The sequence below is a fragment of the Alligator sinensis genome, unplaced genomic scaffold (assembly GCF_000455745.1).
Source record: "Alligator sinensis unplaced genomic scaffold, ASM45574v1 scaffold489_1, whole genome shotgun sequence".
Classification (NCBI taxonomy): Eukaryota; Metazoa; Chordata; order Crocodylia; family Alligatoridae; genus Alligator; species Alligator sinensis.
Window position 1 is genome coordinate 2,721,703 of NW_005841901.1, and position 18,816 is coordinate 2,740,518.

General features: G+C 39.3%; 1 protein-coding gene across 4 annotated transcripts in view; it reads right to left on the reverse strand.

The window, feature by feature from the left end:
• STRN (striatin) overlaps nt 1-18,816 on the reverse strand; it is an 80,914-nt gene that overhangs the window by 28,848 nt on the left and 33,250 nt on the right. For 2 of the 4 annotated variants that reach the window (XM_025197614.1, XM_025197613.1), the window contains exons 6-10: nt 15,941-16,076; nt 10,838-10,948; nt 8,441-8,527; nt 7,726-7,869; nt 2,873-3,009 (exon numbers count right to left, since the gene is read on the reverse strand). In XM_025197614.1, coding sequence (XP_025053399.1) covers nt 2,873-3,009; nt 7,726-7,869; nt 8,441-8,527; nt 10,838-10,948; nt 15,941-16,076 — 615 coding nt within the window. The remainder of the gene's footprint in view (nt 1-2,872; nt 3,010-7,725; nt 7,870-8,440; nt 8,528-10,837; nt 10,949-15,940; nt 16,077-18,816) is intronic. The other 2 variants (XM_025197615.1, XM_025197616.1) reach the window with 2 other exon arrangements.

Genomic DNA, 18,816 nt, shown 5'->3' on the forward strand with positions numbered 1-18,816 from the left:
AGCCTGATCTCCAGCTGATTCACCCTCCCTTTCCTGCATAACTAAAGCAGAACCCCTAGCTGATGCTGAAGACAGGTCTCCATAGGTAGATCTTTTCAAAATTAGAGTGTCTGTGCTAAACAGCTAAAGAGGCTGTAAAAGAGAGAGACCAGGAGCAACTAGCAGACAGCAAAAATTTCCCAGGAAAGATTAGGTTGATTAGTGGAACATTAAGTCCATTCAAAAGGAGAGACAATTGTTAACATCTGTAGAGTGAAGAATAATAATAGAGGCATTAAATCAATAGATTCCCTCAGCTACCCGAACAGTAATACCACTGCCGCTGCAATGAAAAGCAGGATTCAAGCCTCAGGGCTTCCAAACCTGGGTGGAAAAATCACCTTCCCCACTTAATACATGTACCCCAATTTCAAGGGACTGATTTTGGGGGAAAAAAGATGTGTTGTGTGTGAGAACATACAGTATGTAGTGCAGGCCTTCACAGCAGATCATATTTATTTTTTTCCTCATACAGTATTGCACGTGGCACTTCTAATGGTCTCTTTGGCCAATCTACCTCAATCTCCAAAAACGCACCTGAACATCCCAAAACCTCTAAAGTAAGAAAAGTTACTTCAGTTCTAGTAAAATAGGCCAGTTCCCTTTTTCCCCCTCTTTACATTACCTGAATGGATTTTTGGATTTCACAAGTGGATATAGAATACTGGGACTGAAGGACTCGGTCAGTGTTTCCAAAATCAGTATTTGACCTAGACGTGCCATCCAGTCAGGACGTCTAAATGAATCTACCATCACATTGCCACTTTGCAAATCCCACCAATGATTGCCACTGCTCAAGTGAAATAGTCATCTGCTACCTTAAATCTCATTTAATTCCTAGGTCTAAAGTTAAAAGACTGACCCTCTCAGACAACCTGTAACAGTGATTCCCAAACAGTGGTCTGTGGGTCATGATGCTCACTCACTTTGAATTTTCAATTAGAAGTCTGATCAGGATACATGGCAATCTACAAGGAATTCTGAGCCTGACGGTGGTCCGTTGGTTGAATAAGTTTGGGACCCAATGCTCTATTTAAAATTCAGGAAAAATCCTGCTGTTATAAGCACCTGATTCATATCCAGGTTCAAAAGCAATGCTACGACGTGTGAATAAACAAGTAACTCAGCTGGGAGTTACCAGACAGGCTAGTCTACAGTTAAGAAAAGATTCTACATCTTGTTGACTAAGCCTCCAATGAGTTTGAAAGGCAAACTTTATGGAGAAAATGTGAACAAGGATGAATGTTAAAGGGGCCAGCAATAAGAGGGTTACCCTCAAAAATAAAAACCTGAAGAACTGACACGAAAATGCAAGATCACCAAATAAGTAGTCCCAGAGAGATGGTTAAAAGTAAACAGCTAAAACACACTTTCCTAGAAAATAGAGATTTTAAAGAAATGTGAAAAAACTGCCCCATGGCTGCAGATCAGTCTTTTAAGGTGACATCTGTGCTGCCCCCGTATGCTCCAAATGGAACCGAGGTAGTCAGGATGCTCTGTAGGTGTCCTCCCTACTACTAGCTCTTCCTTTGATGTGCTCGAGTGCAGCAGGGCGGGGATTATTAATGCACTGAAGTCCATTCTTCCCATGTATCATTAAAGCTCTGTTAATTTTGGCTAGTGCTGGGTTATATGTGCAAAATGACAACATTACCTCTAAAGGTTTTGGCTTTCTATTTCTAAGGTCTATCACAGGGGTCAGCAACATTTGTGACTGGAGTCCCAAAAAACACCCCAACACTGACCCACACCTTGACTTGGCATGCCAAGGGCAGACCACAGAGGGGTTAAGAGGCACCCGATCCTCACTGCTGGCAGATGCTGCACACATGCATACATGCCTCCAGGCGGATGGTGGGGGAGGGGCTGGGGTTACACTGCCCCATCCCCTTCCCCTTCCCTGCATCCCAAGGCAAGTGTGCAGTTGCCACCAGCACAGTGCTGGTGCCAGTGCTCCAGAGCCCAGTGCAGCTGTTTTTAGGCTTTCTGCTGCCTACTGCAGCAGCCCAGAGCCTGGCTCGGGAACCCCAGCTGGGCTCCATATTAGTGACAACTGCACGTGTGCTTTGGGGTGCAGGGCAGGGAAGGGGTTCACCCCTCCCTCACCATTCACCTGTGGGTGCATGTGTGGCCACTGTCATGATGTCTGGCCACGGGCTCCAGGCAGCTGCACCAGGCAGCCAGGAGGCTGCAAACAGCTGCACTAGGCTCCAGAGCACTGGCACCAGCAGAAGCACACGTGCCTTCAGGAGGATTGTGGGGGAGGGGCTGGGGTTGCATTGCCCCAGCTCTCTTCCCCGCCATCTGCCCAGAGGTGCGCATGCAGCTGTATGCAGCCTCCTGACTACAGCCAGCCCGGGTTTTGGGCAGCAGGTCTTGCAGCCTCCCTACCACCTGCTGCAAGCAGCTCAAGCTCCATGGCTGGTGCCAGCTGCCTGGAGCCCAAGCCAGCTGTGGTGTGCGGAGAAAACGGTGTTGTGTGCCATGTGAGCCGGGGGTTGAGGACCCCTGGTCTACCTCAAGACATGCAGACCACAAAGGAGGCGAAGTTGTGGAGGCAGTTACTAAAGGCAAAAGGAACAAAACACTTAGGAGGTCAAGCTGCCAACAACCTCTTTAAGGATAAAAGAGGACAGGAACCTTTATTAAAAAGGATTATGTTACATTTTGCAAAGCCAATTTTATATGTTGTATTTCCTTTGTTTTAATGTTTTTCCTGCAGTCTGCATATATGCAAATTACATCGACTTCAGCGAGAGTGTCACTCATGTACACGTAGAGTTGTTAGAATCCAAGATCAATTACTGTGAAGTACAGTTTACAAGATACTCACATCATACGTTAGTGAATCTGCCTCATTGGCAACCGTAAGGCCTGCCAGTTCTCCAAGACCCAGCTCATTCTCAAGTGCTTCATCTGCTCCCATAATGAATGATTTCCCTGAAGTAGGAGGGAATGTTAAAGCTTCCACTACAAGAAAAAGAATAAAACAAAACTCATGGGTTTTTGCAGACAACTTAACAGTTTTTGTAAATAAATATAAAATTACATTCTGCTCTGTAAAATAATACCTCAATTAATAACCAGGGACAAAGGCAATATAGGCGCAGAAAAACACAAACAAATTCTAACAGTAATCACAATCCCAAATCTACTAGTAAGCAAACTTTTTTAAATGCATCACTTTTAAACCTACACCCCTGAAGTCTATGTTCCTCAAGACTTTTAAAAGCAAGTCGGGACACAACAAGAGAGAAGACTACCAGGTACATATTTCAGGAATTTAAAATGCCTAAAGTATTAGGGGGCCAATGTTTCTGGCAGGCATGCCATAAATTAAGCTTACGGCCTCTTAAGGGACATTCCATTTCCCATTCTCTGTCCCATGTACTGCTCTGATTTTTGCTCCCTGTCCTGTACTCCCTTGCCTGATTTGCTGCTTTGTTTTCTGCTCCTTGCCCTATCTGCCACTTTGTTGCTTGCCCCCTCCCTGATCTGCCATGCCACACACAGAGGTTGCCTGTGCCACTTGTGGATACCTCTAGCCTCAAGCAGCGGTACTCAACTTTTTGGACTGGTGGGTCAGATGGGCAGTGCCTGGTCCCTCTGCAGGCCGGATCTGGCCAACGGACCCAATTCAGCACCCAGGGCAGGCACGGTGTTGCCCTATGTGGCCATGCAGAGGGGGACAGCCTCACCCTGTTTCAGCCATGTGGGAGAAGGGGGCTTGGCCCCACCCCAACCTGGCCCCAGAAAGAGGGAGGAGGCATGACTCTGCTCTGATCCAGCCCTGCAAGAGTAGGGGTATGGCTTGACCCTGTGAGGGGAAGGGGGCATGGCCCAGCCCTGTGGGTGGACAAGGGGGTGTGAGCTGGCCCTGAACCAGGTGCTCTGGGGGAAGGGGTATTTTCCAGCCCCATGGTGAAAAGGGGGTGCAGCCCAGCCCCAACAAGGGAAAGAGGTGTGGCTCAGCCCCAATCTGGACATGCAGGGAAAGAATTGTGTCCTAGTTCCTACCTGCCCTGCAAGACTCATGATTTTGGCAGTGGGGAATGGTGGAAGTACTATCACTGCTCCACCACTGCCGAATTTCCTGACCCATGGGGAGCCCTATGGGCTAAATTCCAAAAGCTGCGTGGGCGGCATTTGGTTTGCAGACCAGAGGTTGAGCACCCCTGGCCTAAAGTAATATAGAAGGACACAGCTCTTTCCTCTGCTTCTCTACACAACTCACAAAAATGAGGGAGCAGAAAGAAAGGAACATGAACATGTTTGTGAGGCAATAGTTTTGGAGAATTTCAAGTACTGACAAAAAGTCTCGACTTTTCCCTCCTTATGCTGCTTCCACAGCTATCCAAGCACATGTCCACACTGCTGTCACTGTAGTTTGTGTTGACATACCCAGGCTAGCTCTAATTTAGTGAGCTCTTGTATTAAGAGCAGTGTAGCTGTAGCTGCACAATGCTCAGCACAGGCTGCAAAATCCGTAAAAATCTGCGTGAGTGCTTGTGCAGTTAGCTATGGGAGCACTGAGCTCCATGTGGGCTACACTAGGAACAGAATTAGAGATAGCTCAGTTGTGTTCATATGAGCTACAAGTCACTGCACTAGACACCCTCAGAGACTATGGCGGAGTAAGCTAAGTATTTGAATCCCTCTTCCATAGAAAGCATCTGACTCAATGAAAGAAAATTGGGTAAAAAAGTACAAACTGAGATGTTTGGACATCATAGTCATGGGATGTAGACAGACTTGACAGTTGTACTTAACAATTAAGACTTACAGGCAACGTTTACACAAGAGACTGACTGCACAGTAGCCCGTGACAACTGCACGATAGCGCTGCATTGCAGAAAGTGTGACATGACAACCGTGCAGCAGTCACAAGCTACTGCGCAGTCAGCATCACAAAAAAGCTGTTCCTCAGTGCTACTGTGTAATAATGACTGCAGTCAGCAGCTCATGTAGACACAGTCACAGATAACAGTTATACTGCTTATTAAATTATACTAGTATAAACTATTCTGATGTTGCTCTTCGCTGTCTGCTCCTGTACATTTGCATTCTCCCTCTTGAGATGTGTTGAGAATTCTCCAAATTAGAGATGTGGAAGAAATGCACTAACAAAATATGAACAGTAAACATACCAGTCTACCTCAATAACCTGCAGCATTTTTACTGAAATAGAGCTGTTTAACTGGTTTGTGGTGGAATTTTTTGTGCTGTTGTCTAAGGGATCCTTTGAATTTGATACTTCCTCACTTTCTACCACAATTTTATGAGACCACAGGCTCCAAAACTGTGTTCTATGTTATTATAAGCATACACACTGATGTCAAATTCATCCTCATGTGTATACTGTATTTCCAAATTTCAACTGATTGCGACGTTTGTTTTGCTATGACATGAATACTCTCTCAGGTGGAAAAGTTTCAAGGAAACTAGAACTGTTAGGACTGTCCGACCTTATAAGGTTTTTATTTCAGATGGATAGGAACTTTTTCCCATGGTTCTCTAATAAACTATTCCTAGATGGACTTGTTAAACTGGTCTCCTATTATCCAATGCCATCAACAAGCTGATTCCTCTCCCATTTCATTGTCCTCTTAGTGTCTTGACTCGCAACATATTCAATGTTCCACATTAAAAGTGCAGAACATCTTCATGGCTGGCTTGCCATTTTAATCGCATGATAAATTGGTTGAACATGCACCATGTTAACATGATTCATGCAATAAACGTAATACCTGCCAGTGGCGCAGACTTGCCCATTTATCATATGGTTCTCTGAGCTTTGACTGCATCTCATTCTTCTACACAACTCCTCTCCAATCCTTCCACAATGTGACAAACTGTCTGCCTTAAGTGCCTTCATGCACTTTTATAAATCTGCAACTGTTTCTGTCTTGACTTTTCTAACAACATAAAAGCTGTTTGCCCTATTCTTCAAGGCTCTACACAACTTCATCCCATCCAAATTTCTGTCTTTGAAATCAAAAACATCTTTTTTCTCCTTTGCTTTACTATGTTGATACCATCTTATTCTTCCATTTCCATTTATGGCTTATTCTGTATCACTTCATGCACCTGCAAGTTGATTTTCAGGAGTGATAACTTCTCCTATCTGCCTTTAGTTTTGATGTTCTTCATTACCAGTTGCCAGAAAAAGTTGCTGCAATTCTCTAGGGGACAAGCATAACCTAGTACAGTGATTCCTAACCAGGTTACTGCAGCACCCCGGCACGCTGAGAGACCCTTTTAAAGGTGCCACAGTACCCTGCAAGAGTAGCACTGTTGGTGTAAAACACCTACACATGATTCAAGAGCTAAATCAAGAGATTTCAAGTAGAAATCCCATAGTGTTAAAAATACTGTGACCTGCTGTGATCTTTTTTAATTCTTTGCAACAGGAGGATTGATCTATTATTTTTCCAGTCAAAAATGGCTGAAAGCTAAGAGGTGCCTAGAGTTTAGGTGTTAGAATCAAGGAACCATTTTCTCAGAGCTGCCTCGACTAACAAGAAGTGCCTTGAGCTTAAAAAGGTTAAGAGCCACTGGCCTAGTGTCTTCACTGAAAATCCAGCACATTTTTCCTGAACTACTTGTCACCATATCAGAGAGCATGCACTCTAGGCTCATGTACTGCGTGTTGGATTTAAAACAGATGCAAATAGATTTTGTATATTATATCACAAGTATCAAAGGAGGGTTGGGGACCTTAGGTTATTATTAAATGAATATTCAACTGCTATCTTTTAGTATTTCACTTTGTCTAATGAGAAATAAACTAGGCTTTTTTTGGTTCTCTCTTTTTACAAAATAAACTGATTCTCTCTGTTACAAAAAACAAAAATCAAATGCTGTCTTCTCTCATGGGTGGTAAAAGCCAAAATAAAAGTTTGGTGACAGAAAATGTTCAACACAAATTCCCCCAATGTTTCAAGGTGTTGCTAAGTTACAACAACAATTTTTAGGGGTAGGTTGTGGGGAACCAGGACATAACAAGAAAAAGTTTGGTAAGTTGGTTTTTTGGGGGGTTTTTTTGTTTTTTTTTGTTTTTAAGGCAAGTGGTTCAGTGCCACAAAGACAACACCTACATCTCAGATTCCAGGGTGGAAAGCCACACACCACCGAGAATCTCAGATACAGACCCTAAACGAAAAAGGGCAATCTTGCTAAGTAAAATTACTGCTTGTCCTCTCTGTAATTCTGGACTCTGTCACTACAAGTATTTCCATGGGAGATACAGCCTTTTGTTTAACTGCAAAGTATCTTTCACTAGGTTTTCATTGTATTTAAATATATATTTTAAAGGTAATGGATATATATCATGCATGGGGATAGGATGACTTTGTAGTTAAGTGCTGGGACTCGGTGTCAGACTAGTGGTAGAGTCAGGTGTCTCTCCTTACTGTGACAAACTTCAAGTAGGAGTATCAGTCAGTGACTTAGGGCTCATATATTGCAAAACTCACATGTCAACTGAGCCTTTTCATCGGCTTTAAATGGTTTTAGTTCAAGTCTTTAAATCTCTCTCAATTTTCCCCATGAGGGCAGATAATATTTACCTTACTCATAGACATCGCAAGGCTAAATTAATATTTGTAAAGCACTCTGATACTCTTAGATGAAAAGTAACATTCAAGTTCAAACTGTAGATATGCACATGCAGATTTAAATACTTGCCTTCATCTGTCCTGTTTATCTCATGCTCAATAAGTCTTGAGCTACTGGGTCTAGAAGGTGGCGCAACAGACGGTTGTAATGAAGGGAGATCATCAACATCTCTCAAGTTTGCAAGCATGTCTTGCAGCTTTGACCTGTTGGGCCCTAACCAAGAAAAACAAAAGAGTGAAACAGTTTATGTAAACAAAACTGGCAGCCATGCTACGCATCACATCTAATATGTTACATCAAGACAAGCAACAATGGATCCTATCTTTGAGTATGATATTACCACACAAGTCACTAATGAGCAGCTATTTCCAGTAGTAACTAACCTTCCAGCATGAAATGAACTTCTTGAAAAGAAAATGATGAAGCAACTGAGGTATTTGTATGCATATTTTCCCCCACATTTATGAATTTACACTATTACGTGCATCAAGTTAAATACCACCTCCAAATAAACTCATAGCAACAAAATGATTTAAAAAAAAATGCTTTATTGCATTCCTAAAATAACTGCAAATACTGTGAATATTAAAGTTTGCGTAACATGATTTGTGCATCATTCTTAATACATTTGTGAATATTTTAAAATTACTTTGTGCAGTAGTGTATAACTGTGGTCCTACATAGTCTAAATGATTATGGTACTTATATTAAACAAATCAAATTGGATTCATTGGCTTACTTCCTGAAGCTACATGTGGTGAAGACCCATGCCCTTTACACTTACCTGTGCTTTGCTCCATCATTTTCCCACATCCCTGTTTTGACTGTTTTATATAGGATTGAGGCTGAAACATATCTTCGGTAGTTTTTCCTGTTGTAAGTTTAATTAAGAATGGGAAAATCTCTTACCCATAGTCCAATATGTTTTTTTTTCCCTAGACCAGTAAATAATACAGCTATTTTTAAGCAGGTTAACATAGAAGTGTATTCTAATATATGTATGATTTTATTATACTACTTCATAGAAAATTTTACTGCAGCCTTGCAAAATCGTAAGTTTTCTAAACCAGCTGCAAATCCACTTTGCCCACCCTTACCATAACAATGATAAAAATACTAGATGGTATTTTACTTGCTTGTCTCAGAGCATTGCTTGCTACAGGCAAACAGCAAGAAAGATTTTGCAAGACTGTTTTACTACAGCATCTGATTTATAGTAAATGCACAACATTTTACTGAATAACAGTTCAGTCTCTAGATACTCATCTGTGTTGAGAGGAAAATTACATAAACAAATTTCACATCTCAACAGTAAGATATTTAGTCCTTTAGAGTTCTACCCTGTGCCCCACCACTTCCCCACGATTCTTTTGCTCACCACTTTTTCACTAAAATCATGAACAGGTGATAACAGGTTGCAACTCCTCTCAATTTCTAAGTTCATGCCCTTTCAATAATTGTTTCTCCATGGAAAGATGCTTAATTTCTGTACTGCAGCACTCAAGTTCAGCACTCCATCGAAAAAACATGACACTGAGCCGTACTTATAATCCTTCTGAAGTAGCATAAGGTACCAAAACGCCATCTTTCATCAGGCACTTTGCTCATTAAACATGCAAAGAAAAGTTGATGGTGTCTGTGCCTAAATTAATGATCAGCTACTACAATTTGATAAATTAGAATAAATGCACTCAACTGCTTGAGAGAAAAGTACTCATTTTGATTTCTTAAGATGTTTTTTAGAAAGTTAAATATTTATCCTATATTTACACTAGGTATCATATACATGAATTTTAATTTCACAGATAAGGTCATTGAACTCATTTTCTGTGAACTCATGCGGTATATTATAGCTCTATTTTAAATGTAAAAAAATAGTTTATTGAGCAAAACTTTGTGATGCTTAGCTTCTTACCAGGCTTGCATTTTCTTCAGATAAATCAAATGTACTTAACTAATCCAAACTGAAGGACATGCAGTTCTCTCAAAAGTCATTCATATTTTAAATAGATTCTTATACTGATAAGTACTGATTTGGTTAGTTTAGCCTGTACTACAATCTCAGAACTAGAAATTACTGGGTAGTTACTAATCACAATTAGCATTTATTAATTGCAAAACAACAAAATGAGGCAACTAGAATAATATGATGGAGAAGAGCTGCTGTTTGCATGACTCTGCAAACATGTATTAGAATTGAGTTCCTTTACACTAATAAGCATCTTCCCACAAAGGGAGGAGTAATGAAACAGTCTTCAAATTGCTCATTGAATAAGGTACAACTTTTTTTATACTTCAATTTTCCCAAAAATAATTCCCCCAAAATTCTCAACACAGCTGTAGGTTGAAAATAGTGGCAATTTACAATTTTAAACATTTAACTTGATTCTGAAAAGCTTTGATGCTTATGTTGTTTTATAAAACAGGATTTACAAAATGGATTTGCATTTCAAAAGAGGTGACAGACAAGTATGACACACAGGGCTAGAAACTGTATTTCAGATGCTGGATCAGCTATTTGATCTTAATCAAATACGACACTTAATTGTTAATTCTACAGATAAAATGATAATTGGTCAATACGTCCCGTGACAAATAGGCTGTCAATAAGATTTATTTTCCATTTCGAGCCCTGCATAACAAGATACAGCAGCATGACTTTCATGTTGTGATTGCGAAGTAAAACAGGGGTAGAAATTAACTTCCTCCTTTCCTTCCTGCCACACCTGTCTTCTCCCACGCCCAAAACCAGCTAACAAGATACTAGAAATGTTGTATTGGGTTTTGAAAAAATTATTTACCAGACTTCGAAACTGGTCACCCAGCCAAACTAAATAAAGCTTCTATGTTTTCCTAATTAAGACGTACAGTGAAAGTAAAGAATCCAAATAAACATTTAAATGTTAGATGTGCACAATCCAAGTCCAGCACAAATCCTTTTGAATTCAGTCAACACTAGACTGGAAAAATGATATCCCAGGCAACATCTTTCTACTTTCTCAGGCAACTGGATTGACTATCATTAATTTCAACCCCTGAAAATTGATGAACAACAGGAAAGCAGTCAGGAGCAGCAAAGTAAAAGAGTAAGTAGTTTCAGGAAAACATTGAAAGAAAGATAGAATTAGGGGTGTGAAAGATGTGGGATTTATGATTTTAAGGTACAATGTTTTCCACTTACTCTTCACCCCTTTTTTCCCCTTGCGCTCCTTTTTGTATTGTTCCTTGAGTTTGGTTATTACTCCCTGGTCCACATTCCAGGCTTCAGGCATGAGGCACTGGTCTTCCTTTTCTAAACAAAGTGAAACAAATGAAACATATCCTTTTTCAATAATGTCACTAAGTAATTTTTACTGAAGGAGGTAGCAGCTGTTGTCGATTTTATTTAGGCCTTCCTTTTTAGATGCACAGAAATAGCACTGGTTGTGAATGCTATAAAATTGCTAGTCACACTGCAATTTTTTTGTCCAGAATTTTTTTTTTAAGACGACAATAATTTTGAGATTCAATTTCACATGCCTAATCGCTCTACCAAAGAAAGCGGCACTTTGAACTGAAGCAACACCTGCTTGGGGATTTATTTCTTTCCGGTTACAAGCATGGAATATCTATTCTGCTTTAATATATATATATTTTTTTTTTTTACCAGAGAAAAATACTGTATCCATAAGTAGCAATTATATTTCTTATCTAAACCAACACTTGAAGTCTGGGTGCTGTGTCTGAATTTCATATTGACAATCCTAGTCATATGCTATCGTTGATATTGAAAAGTAAGTTCATGTTATTTTGTTCAACCACTTAAAATTACATTTCACCAAGCCTTCAAAAAAAACTCTTAAAGTAAAAAAAAATATGTGCTTTAACAAATGACAGGCAAACTGAGTAATCAGTCCCCCCCAAATTTAGGAAACTGCAGTGAAGGCAGCAGCATGCATATATACCCGAGCTACCTCTGTATACACTAGCTCCAGAATATGAGTAGGAGACTGATGTCAGTATGACACTGCAGTTGCAAGCAAATAAAACTTCTGAGAATAGGGCTTAGGTATTTCTGCATGTTGTTGCCTTGTGCCTTTAGACTCCAGTATGATACACCGGCATGACCAAAGTTAGTTGGAGGTATCTCGAAAATGACCCTGCATTGTGCCACAGACAGACCCAGAATGTCCAGTGATCAGAACATGAGACTTAGTTAGGAAGGCTGAATCTTTTACAAAGCTCTCTGGAATTGTGTTGACACATGAAATAAGCCACAGACTCTCAGATACCCCAGCTGCAAGGCAGGGGAAAATACTACTTACCAATATGTGTTACATGCTTTGAAAATCATAATGAAAGGTTGATTGTAAGCATATTAAACACATTTCTTCCAGCACGCTGAAAAAATGCACCACAACTGCTGACTGTTACATACAGCTGAAAGTCATGTGCAGTACAGTTCCTCCATTTACATATTTATTTTATGACCATTCCAGCTGTTTACTTGTTGGTAAAAAAAAAAAAGCTATTATTTGAAGACCAGACCTTCTTCATTACAAGTTCTTCCATAATATTTAAAATTTGTTCCGTATCCCTAACACCCAATTTGCTTTGAAAACAGGCAAAATGATCACCTGCCTTTAAAAAAAATATTTTGCTAATGGTTCATACTAGATCACTTGGCTATGAGTGGTCTGTCATTTAAAGCAGTAGTTCCTAATCTGTGGTACAGGTATCACCAGGGGTACACGGACAACCTTTCAGTGGTACGCATTAACAGATTTATCATAACTTTATGACAAAAATTTGCTGGTGGTACTTAAAGGCTGAACTGAAACATTTGCTGGTGGCACTTAAGGTTGTATCATTTTAAATTGGTGGTATGCAACCTGTCAAGAGTTTGGGAATCACCGATTTAAAGGGTATATCTTGCATAATCTACACACTGAGAATGCATATTTAGAGAATGTCTTTACACAAAGATAACTTCTGTTGTTTCAAAAAATCTGACATTTAAATCTAAAAAAGAAAACCAATTTACTTTGCACATGAATAAACTACACCTTTTTATTAAAAAAATTCAAAGCAAGAACTTATTCTCTTAATGGATCTTTTGTGCTGGAATGTCCACAAGGTTGTCATATCCTTTTGATCTGTGCACAGATAATAGATTCTATACATAAACTGTTCCCCATACATGCTTCTGGGGAAAGGAAAGCATATCAGCTCTCCGTAGAGTATGTCTCTTCTCCATTGTCAGCAAGTTTGCATATTTTTCTGGGGGCAGAAGGCAAGAAATATCTCCAGAACTGTAATAACTAGCAGAGATAGAAGGGAGAGGGTAGTTTGCACAAAAGGGCTTGGGCTAAGACAGATGTTATTTTGGCAGTAAGGCATGCAAAAAGTTTGTGAGAATATAGGGATAGTAATACTCAGAAGGAAATGAGGTGGTAAGTGGATAGGAGAGAGACACAGAGGGTGTGTCTACATGTGCAATTAATGCAAAGCAAACTCCAGAGCCATTTCACCCAGGCAGCTGCTCCCGTGTGCAGTCTACATATGCACCTGAGATGGCAGCAATTTGAGCCTGAGCAGAGAAGCCTTTGGCGGGCAGATGGCGGCATCAGAGGGGTTAGCTGGGGCATGAAAGTGCAAAACCTGCAGAGCTGTGCAACTAGGTGACAAGCAGCCCCCCACACTTTAGCACCCTCAAACCCCAGCCAACCCCTGTCACAATCTACATGCGTGTGTCAGTGCAGTTACTTCCTCTGCCGTAAGATAGTACTATCCCTGACAATACTAGTTTAAAGTTGAGTTAATTAATTACTGCACCCTAATACCGGTGCATGTGCAGATGGTGATGCTTTATTGCAGAGCTAATTAATTTACTCTGCAGTACAGCACAAGTGTTGATGCATTCAAAGAAAAGCTAAAAGTGAGCAACACAGGAAGATAAATGGAGGTATTCTGAAAAAAGGCTTTAACACAAAGAATAAGGGTGGTGACATGACGGAACAAATGTCAAAACAGGGTCACTAAGTGAGAAGTGAAACTGAAAAAGCTGATCAGTCTGAGAAGGCAACAAAATTAATTAGAAGAATGGAAAAAACTAACTTAGTTTCTCTCGCTCTCTCTCTCTCAATAAGCAAGGCTTGGGCGGGTACAAAACTGGCCGGGGAGCAGAGATTAATATCAAAGAGAATGGCAATGAAGATGCCGCAACTTTTAATAAATAATGCAATTAAATACTTAATCAAAATCACAACTGGGAGAAGTGCCAAGGTTTGGTCACTATTTGAAGAAAAATAACTGAGTTGAGGAGATAGCATAAGGGGACAGGTTTTAAATAAAAACAAAAACATTATACACAAAAAGAATATGAGAAAACAAAAGAAAAAAGGATACAGCAGTTTTATTATTTGAATTAGATGAATACATTAATCCCAATCTATTTGATGTTACTGGGCAGGCTAGAATTAAGGGTTACATAGTTATCTTTTACTTAATACAAACAATAAAAAGGACAGTTGAAAAAATGCAGAGTAGACAGAATGAATATCTGCTTTGAAATGCTTAAAGTAGATATTGTTAACATATACGAATGATGAAATGAAATGAGCTAAGGTGAGGTGGCACTTCAGTGTTTGGTGGAAATGGACTGGTATTTTGAAGTTAGAGAGAGAAGTGTTAGCTGACTGTACTTTTCTTCTCCAGATTAGAGATGAAGTCTTTGCTCTCCTCAGGCAAAAATGCTTAAACATGTAGGACATAGTTGGCAAAATTGTCAGTAAATTATTTCAGACATAAATTCTCTACAGCACACCTCTGGTACTATGCACTTGAGTATCTCTTGCACGTACTGTGTGTCATATTTAATCAAATCTTACAAATCATCTTAAACTAGTATGTAAAGGTTTTATAATTTGCAGACTGTTCACTGGCTACTTTTAAGAGTCTTTAAATTGTGATCAGTTATGGCAATCATAGCTGTTTAACACATTATTACTATAAAAGTACTTAAAATTGGTTATAAAAATGTGCATCAAAGCTAGAAGTCCATTTTTAAACAACATTTATATCTATATCCTTCTGCTTCCAATATACTAAGTATTTAGATGATATTAAATTTAAATTTCAAGTTTCATTTAAATCAAATTTACATAAATAAACTACTAAAGGATTAAAAATGGCAGATCCAGGAAAAAGTTTATGTAGACAGGCCATTATAACTAATTACAGGCTGTGATATAAATAAGCTCAAAAAATCTTCTGTGAATCTAATTTCAAAAGGATTGAAAATTTATGGCTATAAAATATGCCTTAGTATTTATTGCTGCATAAAAATTGAATATTGCTATCCTATACAAGATACCCATGACAAACATTTTGCGGGTTTTTTTTTGTTTTTTAGTAGACTTTTAAAAATATGTATTGGGCTGTTCCCAATGGAAGACAAAAAGGGTGGCAAAGGTGTTTGAGGCATTAAAATAATGTCTCACAGTAAGGCTCCTACTGACAAATGCCAACTAATTACATTTCAGTGAAACAAATGGCAGTTACAGTACAATCCAAAAGCTGAAGAGATAAAGTTATAATCATAACAGCAGGCAACTTCCAGGATGGCTTTCAAGGCAACTATTTTTGGCAAAGCAGCAACTTTTAAATATACTGACCTAACGGAATTCCTGTAGCTGTATTTACATGTACTGTGATGTTATGCATTTTATCCTGTTAAATATCTACGGTGTCTAGCTCCCCAGGGAATCAATATTATGATATTGAAAAATGATGTCCAATCATAACCCTGGAAGCCGCAGTGGAATGGCATCTGTAAAAATGGGTTGGGCCATGAGATGTACAGCTTCAGCTGCCTATTTGTACACTGAATACACTAAAATTAAGTCATTATGACTCGCATTGCTTTCTCCATGGAAGATAAAGAAAGGAGAAGTTTCAATGCCTCTCATGCTCCTGTCCACAATATATTGATTATATATGTTGATTTATCATACTGCGCATCTATGGAGTCTGAATAGATGGAAATAATAATGCTCCACATGCAAATATTTAAACTGCATTTACAATATGCAAAATAGACAACACAACTCAGAAAGTGAACTTCTAAGAACCTCTGCATAAAAGCTAGATATAGAAAGGTAATAGTAAAATAAGCTTTTTAAAGAGTCTCAGTCTGCCTTCCAAAAAGTTAGAGTAGGATTGTTTTGGACAAAATCCTGGCAAAATAGTAATGTGTATGCTTAATCCTCTTTTTTTTCTGTGCAATCCATTAAAATGTCCTTACCCCAGTCTGTTCCATCTCCTGAACTTCTGGATTCTCCATCTCCTTCATCTGATGTAACCAAGAAATCAAATTCTTTCAAAGCTTCTTCTGTATCTCGATCTTCACTGCTATCAGACAGCACTCTTTTCCTCACAATCTAAAAAGAAACAAAGAAGGGAATTAAACTAAAATCTATTATCTATCTAACTTTAAAATGCCCATCTTCCTTACTCACACATGGAAACCTAATAGATATATTTTTCTCTGTTTTTACTTACTATCTATCAATCAACACATGGGTTAATATTTTGGGTAGGGCAAAGTGGATACCACACGCATACTTTAATGTTCAAATTTTAAGTCAAATTGAAGATTCTGTCTTATAACAATCTTTCTGCTTCAAGGCAGTTAATACTCATCCTTTCAAAAGAAAAGGTTATACTAGCAATTTACAAGAGCACAGACTACAATTAATCTACACAAACATACACACAATTTAAGCCCAGAAGACTGCAGAGTTCTTAGTTCCGTTTCAAGAAAAATTCACAAAGTTGAACCTTTACAAAAGGCTAAGCAGCAAATATCATGGCACAGACAGATGTAACAACTGTATTGATACCAAAGGATCATAAAGGATGTTAAGATTAAATGACTATGTCTGCATGATCCTAGTGATATAGCTGTAATGAAACCACCCCTCCCCTTTTAAAGCAGGTAACATGTAGGTTTGGTCATACCCTCAGTGACTGATCTAAATCTGATTACATCTCTGGAAATAGTATTTTTGATATTCAATTTAATCTCCGCGGGGGCAATACAGCTAAAATTGAAATTTCAGAGATGAGTGCATGAGGTGATCACGGAATTCTTATTGCTCAAATTCATCTTTCCTGGGCAAAATCATTTGGCTGTGTCTAATGGCCGAGATTTAACTACTGTTACCTCTACTTTTGACATCTCCATGTTGGGTGTTCCTTGATCACTTTAAATACTAGCTTGATAACTTGCTAAACTTATAAGATAAGCATTTTGAACTTCTCCTAAAGCAAGAAAATTGGCTGGTTAAGCTACAGTTGTTTGGCTGACATGCAACTCAGATGCCACTAAAACTACATTAACAAATCTATTTCAATGGAAAAAAAAGATGTTCAACATTACCCATTTCACTTAAGACCTTATTAAAAGCCATCACAAATAAATTCAGCATAGAGGCCTGCACTCTCTAGCTCATGAAGAGACATTTCTGTTTATTCTAATCTGGCAAGAAGACTTCCTCACAGCTCCTAAGCCAGAATCAATTCTAAGATCTAGAAGAAGAGTAAACATTCAACTTAAACCTTGTTTCCTTGGCTTGCACACTGAATAAACTGTATTAAAGCTGATTTTACCCAGAAGTCGCAGACATTACCTCATAGGCCATGGGTTAGTGGCAACAAGTTTGACAAAGATCCTCTGTAAAAGCAGGTCTTAAAAACAAAACAAAAAACCAGCAAACCTCATTTATACAGTTATCTGTTTCCAAAAATTAATGATGGCTCTATCATGACTCAACTACAATTTTTAAATATATTTTATATTAAAAAAATATATATATATCTAAAAAAATAAAAATCAGTAAATATGATTTTTTGGGGGCCCAAACAAAAAAATACATTAATTCTATGCACCTCGGATTTTTAGCTGATTGCTTGTGACACCATTAAGGTGGCAACATTAATTGGAAAGGTTAGTTATTTTACAAAACAAAAAAAGAATGAACCAGGCAAAAAAAAAAAAAAAAAAAAAATCGCCAAAAAAGTGTTGTTATTTTTGTAATACTTTTTTTCAAGTATTCTGCATGCACAGCTCAGAATGAAATGCGGCAACTCAGTTTTGGGATGCAGCAAAAATCTTTTTTTCCTGCACATGAGTATTACAGCTTTAAGGCAATTTATGGAAATATTCAGAATCAAATATGTTCCTAGTATAAAGTCAGAAAAATTAAAATGTTTAACTTCAAAACAAGGCTGAAGATTGAATTAAACAGTGTGGTCTTTTTAACACCACCTCCCTCACATGCACCAGCTATCTATCCATTTTATGCAATGACTATTAAATGTAAAATGCAGAAACATGAGCTGGGGCCGGAAGACAGCAGCCTTCCCCTTGTAGCGCGGTATCCATCTCACTGAGCCAGTCTCCCACTGGCTTCCTCTCCACACGTATGTCCCTCTGGACTACCCACTGAGCCAGTGTTCAGAGGGAGCAGAGGATGAGGAAACTTTTTACTCTAGTTTAGGTAACTCCAGGCCAATCTTGACAGGCTCGGAAAATGGGCGGACAAAAACCTGATGGCCTTCAACACCGAAAAATGCAAGGTACTCCTCCACATTGGGAAGAAAAACCCGCAGCATGCTTATAGGCTCGGCAGTGCTACACTTGCTAGCACCACGGCTGAAAGGGACTTGGGGGTCATGATTGACCACAAGATGAATATAGCCACCAATGTGATGTTGCAGCCGGTAAAGCGAGCAGAAGTCTAGCTTGCAACCATAGATGCTTCTCTAGCAAATCCCAGGATGTCATCCTCCCGCTGTACTTGGCCTTGGTGAGGCTGCAGCTGGAGTACTGTGTCCAATTCTGGGCTCCACAACTTAAAATGGATGTGCAGAAGCTTGAGAGGGATGGGATTCATAGATTCATAGATGTTAGGGTCGGAAGGGACCTCAATAGATCAAGTCCGACCCCCTGCATAGGCAGGAAAGAGTCCTGGGTTCAGATGACGAGAGTGCTGGGTTCAGATGACCCCAGCTAGATGCATCAACCTCCTCTTGAAGACCCCCAGGGTAGGGGAGAGCACCACCTCCTTTGGGAGCCCATTCCAGACCTTGGCCACTCGAACTGTGAAGAAGTTCTTC